We start from the raw sequence: 7,306 nt of genomic DNA, 5'->3' as shown, positions 1-7,306 counted from the left end.
CACAAGCTCTGTGTTTAGATATCAGTAATGTTTAGACATGATGAGATTTGATTGGTCTATTCATTCAGAATATATCCATTAAACCTTATTATCTGCCAAGAATAGTAATAAACTCTTTGAAAAGTAAAATAAGCAGTAGAGTGGAGGTAAGAGCTACCTGTTCTCTGATGTACTCCATATTTATCTCTTATTCAAACAGTTTGGTTTTGACCCTCTGTTCTGTATTTAACCATTGCCTTCTGCAGTCACCCTGACTTTACTAAGCTTTAGCTGCCATCTTTCATAAACTTTCCAGCTTACCCTGGGAACTTCAGCAGTGGCTTTCAGGAATCTTGGTACCAGCCCAGATTCTACTGCTACCTAGTTATGTGCCATTAATCTCTCTGGAATTTTATCAACTGTAAAATAGAAATGATTTACCTACTTTACAGGATAGCTGTGAAGGACAGGTTATTTAAACCTGTATTTATTCATAAAATAATCTAATAAGTATTTGTCGAGTACCTATGGGTACAAAAATAGTATCCAGAGAAATATCCAGAGGCGCCTGGTCTGTCTTTTCACTGAAATAGAAGGGCAGAGGAATCTTGGCTTTGCCACTTAGTAGTTGTAATTTGAGTAACCCCTCCCGGCTTCGGTTTCCTCCTTTGAAAAATGGGCATTGTGATGGCGCCTAACTCACAGAGTTACTGTAAGCATTAAATGCGATCACATATTTCAAGTGCTTAGGACAGTACCTGGCACATAATAAGTGCCCCCCAAATGGTAGCTATTGTTAACCTGTCTTATATCAGGAATGGAGACTCCAAATCGTCCTCGTGTCTGGGGTTTAGGTAACCTAATTCTGCCCAATATAACTACACTTTTCTTAGTCTATTCTCAGAATGAATGAAGAATGATTATGATACTTCATGTTATACATGAGCTTGTCATCAACTGTCTCAAGATAATCCCATTATTTTAAATTCACCACTGATTAGCTGAGCAAGGTTAATGATTGAACCAATTGAGATATGTGAAAACATTTTTTTAAAACTGTAAAGTGCTATACCACATTATAACTATTTTAATAACTCCCATTTCACTCGTTTCACTTGCCTTCTCTCCCAGTTCTCTATATGGTTCCTAAAATGTGTGGTTTTTCAAAATTATTAGCATGGAGTTAAGATTTCACTACTCAGTGTGGCTCATTAACTGGTGGTGAAAAATTCTAAAAGAGCAGTTCTTAGAATGTTTCGAGCCATGATAGCATTGTTAAATGGAAACACTGGGATGTATACTAAATTCTGAGATATTTGCTTTAAGAAAATAAGCCTCCCTGCTTTAACCCCAATTTTTTTCTTAGATGAATAGCTTCGAGCAGCTAGGTTTTATTCATTGTAAAAATATACTGTATGATTATGGTAAAACACACACACACGGAAAACAATGATTGTTTGTGCGATTGGTTCAATTGTGTTAGAGCCTTACCAGGACCCTCTGGGAGTGGGTGGTCTCTAAGCACGTAAAAGTGTCCCCGCCCACACCCCCAGGCTTCAGTGTTTTTTTAATTGCAAAGGTGTAGGGTGTCGTAACAGGATGGAAAAATTCGTCCTGGGAGATAACAAGCTTGTTGGCCTCAGTCATAAGGGGACACTGGGCTAACCAAAACGGAGAAAACAGGGTATTAGACTTAGGGCAGAAAGGATGGCGCTCCCATACACCTTATTCCATTCTTTCTTTCCTAAATAATGGTTAACGAAACCACGCCAGGGTTAACACAGGAGCGGAAGAACAAACAAGGTGAGTCTGCACTAGGGAGAGCGAAGGGAGAACCGGGTTTTGTGGGGAAAGGAGGCTCCCTCACTGCCTGTGCGCCCCCAGCAAGAATGACCCAGGCGCCTGCGATAATGCTCATTGCTTGCGTGGTAAACAGGCGTCAGCGGGCCGGACCCAGAACGCATGCGCGGAGGGGCGGTGCCCAAATGATTATCCAGGGCTGCAGGTTGTAGTTTTTGTTTTGGCCGGAGAGGCTTACCCCGGGTTGCCTTGGCTGAGAGAAATAAAGGAGAAGGATTCACGGATTAAGATAAATTCCTCATTTTCATTACAGGCTTGGAGGTGGAGGATCTCAGTGTTGGTGCCCCGAGCTTGGGAGTTAGGCGGGTCGGAGCCAGTCCTGCCCCACTTTGTGCCCACCGGTGTTGGGGATGGTAGGGCTGCAAAAGTGAGCACGCACTCGTCTAAGAGCTTCCTCCTTTCTTCTCTTTCCCCCCTTTTTCCTCTCTCCCTACATCAGCTCCTCACTTTGACTTGTGCTTATATGAACGGGAGCCAGAAAACCTTGAGAGCTCCAAACTAAGCTTCGGCACGGACATGGCACAGGAGAAAATGGAACTAGGCTTGGAGGTGCTGCCGAGTTCAACCACCACAGAAGACAACACTCTGAGAAGATCCAACAGCGTCCCTTTGATCAGTGGGCTTGGGTGAGCAGGACTGAGATACTGGAGGAGGCAAGCGCGGGCGGTGGAGGGTGGCAAGAGCTGCAAAAAAGTGACTTCCAATAGCATTCCCACCCCTTTATTCATCGAGGTTCTGCGGGTATCTCCGGTGTTCCTGGTGTCCGGAAGATCCCACCCTCAGTCTGGGGGCGGGGGGAGGTGGGGCGGGCTGACCGGAGGGCGAGCTCACACAGGAACCTGAACGTCCTCTTCTGACAGTTCATCGCGACCGAAAAGCAGCAACCATTTGGTTTGGAGCACGACTTTTTCTAGCTTCACCCCATCTCTTACCCACTCTTGAAGAAACTGTGCACTCCCCACCCTCGCCTCCAGATCTTCTGTAATGACTAATTTTTGTCATTCTCTCCGCTGCTTTGTCACTTCTGACCTTCACCTTCAGCACAGTTGGAATGGAACTAGTTGTCAAGCAAATAAGCTTGGGCCTTTTTTACACCTAGCTTTTATTTGAACAAAAAGTTTAGGTATCACCGAAAATTGATCTCCTAAATTTTGCATTCTCAATGGCCAATATTGCCCCTAGTTAGTTCTTGGTGGGTGAAAAATTTTTTCTCGTATGTATAAAGCACAGGTATACATACAGCACATAGACTGATATGCAGTATATTTGTGCTTTTTAAATGGTGTGGGGATTTTCGAGGAGGAGTTGGGGGAGGAAATGTCTAAAAGGCTCTTTAGAGCTCTGCTGATGAAAAAAGATTTAAAAGATTTAACTAACTGATGGTTAACTGTATTTCCTGCACATATCCAAAGATCTGGCATGACTTAAGCTTATTATTTCTTAAAATAGAATTTTAAAGTGAGATCTTGGATCTCACATCCCAGTATCATAAGGTTTTCTCAGTATTGTAAAAATGTCTGAAAAATGCATTCACCGTTACAAGGGAACTCAAGAGACCAGATCTATCTTCCTTGTTTAATGTATGGGGAAACAGGCCCATGAATCTCCAAAATGTCAGTCAGTAGTAGAGCCAGTACTAGGAAGCTGTGTCTCCAAACTCCTAGGCTAGTGCTTTGTCCACTACTAATCAATATCTAAGTTGATTAACTAAACAGATGCAGCTTTCTGGTTATTTGAGTTAAGGGAGAATATGCTGTAACAAAATGAAAAGCAAACTAAGTGACCAGAAAATAATACATTACCTTTTTAAACAGGCAGATAGAAAAATAAAGGGTGGAGGCAGCTCTGCATGTTGTACTGAGAACAAGAATATTCTATAAATTCAGGATTCTACTCTAAATCCTGTTGTGTGAATAAATGAGCTGTTATGGACACACTCTGCTAGTAGAAGAAAACACTTGAGGAGAATGTTCATTTTATTGAAAGGCTTTATGAAATGAAGAACAATTTGCGAATACGTAGATGACAGAGGATATATATTTGAAGGAACGTGTGGATCCTGTTTAATATATTAAGTGCTGGGGCGGGGGGAGGTGGGTGACCAGGCCCCTTTTCCCGATCCTCAAAGTCCTGGAAGCAAAGAGTGATCCCAGTTATCCCTTCATACTTTGCTTTGTTCTGCAAAGGATGTGAAATTTTTGCTTTTATCATCTTAGAGCGTGGTTACAGTGTTGAATTCCATGGCTTAAGATCCTGATGCAGGAAGTGAATTTTGTACAGAAAGGTTAGGGGCAGTTGCATATTTATCTAGTAGGAGTTAACCCACAAAGCAGACCAAGTCCAGGGACTCTTGTCTGTCTATAAGAAGTAGCACAGGAATGGTATATCACATGCCCGAGGTCATGTAATCAACAAGAAAAAATTTAGAGTAGAATTACACAGAGCCTTAGTTGAATTCATTTCCCCCCAGTTCTTTGCAGTTGCATATGTCCACTGCTCACTTTTCCACTTTCCTTAAGGTGGGCCTCTAATACTCATTGCCTGGCTTCTATCACAGCTCACTAAATATTGTTGCACTTGTTTCAAGCAATTTTCCAGTTTTGCTTGATGTTTCCTGTATATAAAGACTTTCAGTCTCTCTTGCAGCAGCATTTGCAGAATTTGTTCTTTAAATGTCAACTCTTTACTACAAATATCACTTTTTTTTTTTTTTTTTTCTGTACACGGGCCTCTCACTGTTGTGGCCTCTCCCGTTGCGGAGCACAGGCTCCGGACGCGCAGGCCTAGCGGCCATGGCTCACGGGCCCAGCCGCTCCACGGCACGTGGGATCTTCCCAGACCGGGGCACGAACCCGTGTCCCCTGCATTGGCAGGCGGACTCTCAAACACTGCGCCACCAGGGAAGCCCACAAGTATCACTATTTTTTAAGAAGTTCCTGCATAGTTTTGTGTTCATCTTGTATTAATAAAAATACCAATGTCAAAAGTTTTAAACCTCTTGGTTCTTTATACTCTTTAGCCCCTCTAGTTGGCTGACTTCGATACCGGTGTCAGTGACTTTATTTAAAGGTAGTATTTTTTTTCTTCTACTTCTCTGGCCCTTATTAGAATTAGACATTAAATTCGTGGATTTCTGCCAGTGCCTTCCCCCTTTAAATACTGCTAGCCTGACCCTGCATTTAAACTTTTACTGCCTCAGTTTTGTTTGAAAGGTAAACTACTGCCTGGGGGCCAAATTGAGCCTGCTGATTGGTTTTGCAAATAAAGTTTTATTGGAACACAGCCACACCCATTTGTTTACTTATTGTCCTTGGGCCACTTTCCCACTACACTGGCAGAGTTGAGTAGTTGCAACGAAGATTGTATGGCCCACCAAGCCCAAAACATTTACTGTCCGGCCCTTTACAGAAAAAGTTTGCCAACTATTGGGTTTATTAAACTTGTGCAAACCTGGAAGAAGAATAGTGGCCATGAAGAGTGATTGCTTTGGGAATATAACTGGCATAAATATACTGTAGTTTAGACAGAGCTGCTTACTGATCATTTAAACATTATCTAGTTATATTACTGCTTACTGATCACTTAAACATTATCTAGTTATATAACTTTCACTTTTTCCAAATTGTAAGTAGCGCTTAATTCTAGATATCACCTAGGATTTTATGAATTCATGTTGAGTGACTCATATCAGTTGAAATATATGCTGCCTCAATGATTTTTTTTCAGTTATAGTCTTATTAAATAAAATTGGCAGATGAAAGTTTAGGGGAGAATATAATTGTCAGCCTTAAGAATTAGCCCGGGCAGGGGGAGAGATAAATTGGAAGATTGGGGTTGACATATACACACCACTATATATAAAATAGATAACTAATAAGGACGTACTGTGTAGCACAGGGAACTCTACTCAATACTCTGTAATGGCCTATAAGGGAAAAGAATCTAAAGAGTGGGTATATGTATATGTATAACTGATACACTTTGCTGTACATGTGAAACTAACACAACAGTGTAAATCAACTATACCCCAATAAAAATTTTTTAAAAAAAGAATTACCCACATACACACAAGACCGTGGAAATATGTAACCCATTAGTTTCCCTCCAACTTCCTAGCAGTGACTGCTAAAATATATTCCTGTTCTCATAGGGGAAAATGACTGGGAAAGGAAGTAAAAATTAGACCTGTACATATATCCTCTCAAAAAATATTGAGTTACTGCCTGTTATATGCAAGTTACTATTCTGCAAAGATGTATATCTAGGCTCAATAAGATTTTTTTTTAATGTATTTATTTTTGGCTGTGTTGGGTCTTCGTTGCTGTGTGCAGGCTTTCTCTAGTTGTGGCGAGCGGGGGCTACTCTTCGTTGCGGTGTGCGGGCTTCTCATTGCGGTGGCTTCTCTTGTTGCGGAGCACAGGCTCTAGGTGTGTGGGCTTCAGTAGTTGTGGCACGTGGGCTCAGTAGTTGTGGCTCGCGGGTTTAGTTGCTCTGCAGTATGTGGGATCTCTCCGGACCAGGGCTCGAACCCGTGTCCTCTGCATCGGCAGGCGGATTCTTAACCACTGTGCCACCAGGGAACCTCTCAATAAGCTTTTAATAGGGAAAATAAATACTCAAAAGACTTCAACGTATGGTAGAATGACATGTGCTTAGGGAAAGAAAGTGCTAGGGTAATTAAGAGAAGGGAGTGAGAAGTGACAGCAGAATTGGTGAGGGATACAGGAAAGATTCTTGGACAGGTGGCATTTAAGATGGGCCCTAACAGATTGACAGGATGCAGACGGGAAGAAAGGGGGCCAGATAGCTGGATAGCATTCCAACGACACGGAACAGGCTTGGAAGTAGGAAAGCATAGGTGTATTCCAGAATGCTGGTCAACTCTGTCTGGATCTCTGGCTCCCAAATGTTCATCTGCTGACCAGTGCTGATCCTAGGGGACATTTTACCAATCCATGATTTTAAAAAGTTACAGCATACTTTCCTGGGCAGGACTGTATTTTACTCAGATTGTTAGTCTTGCTTTATTATTATTATTTTTAATAATAGCCCTGCTTTTTTTAAATAACAAAATATCCTTTTATAAATGAAATGATGGTGTTGATAGTTGGTGAGATTTTTAAAGAATGACCTTACTTGGCAAGAGAAAATGGTAGCAACTGTATGTTTGTGCCAAGATTTTGTTTTGAAATTTTCCCAGTCTATGAAATCCAAAAGTCTGTGGAGCTAAATTGTGGAAGGCTTTGAAAGTTATAGGAAAGAATGTAACTGAATTCAGCAGGCGATGAAGAGAGTCATTGAAAGTTGTGAGCAGGAGAGCAAGCTGATTGCAGTAGGGAAAGAACAGAGGTGAGCCGACCAATTAGACTATTGCAGAGTCAGTGGAAAAGTAAAAATGCTTTGAATTGTTTTTTGGCAAGGAGCCTGGAAAGAATAAGATGGACGTGAGAGATCACAGAGGTAAAAC

General features: G+C 41.7%; 1 protein-coding gene across 1 annotated transcript in view; it reads left to right on the top strand.

Moving 5' to 3' along the window:
* Window positions 1–1,786: 1,786 nt before the first annotated feature.
* PABIR3 (PABIR family member 3) overlaps window positions 1,787–7,306 on the top strand; it is a 57,327-nt gene continuing 51,807 nt past the window's right edge. The window contains exon 1 of the mRNA XM_089904069.1: window positions 1,787–2,465. Within this exon, the coding sequence (XP_089760195.1) occupies window positions 2,356–2,465 (110 nt within the window). The 5' untranslated portion in view covers window positions 1,787–2,355. The remainder of the gene's footprint in view (window positions 2,466–7,306) is intronic.

Source organism: Delphinapterus leucas, chromosome X (assembly GCF_059928025.1).
Source record: "Delphinapterus leucas isolate spDelLeu-1000000601 "Yukka" chromosome X, BTC_Dleu_Yukka2, whole genome shotgun sequence".
NCBI classification, from domain to species: domain Eukaryota; kingdom Metazoa; phylum Chordata; class Mammalia; order Artiodactyla; family Monodontidae; genus Delphinapterus; species Delphinapterus leucas.
The sequence above is the reverse complement of the archived record's forward strand: the minus strand, read 5'-3'. Positions and strand labels throughout refer to the sequence as shown.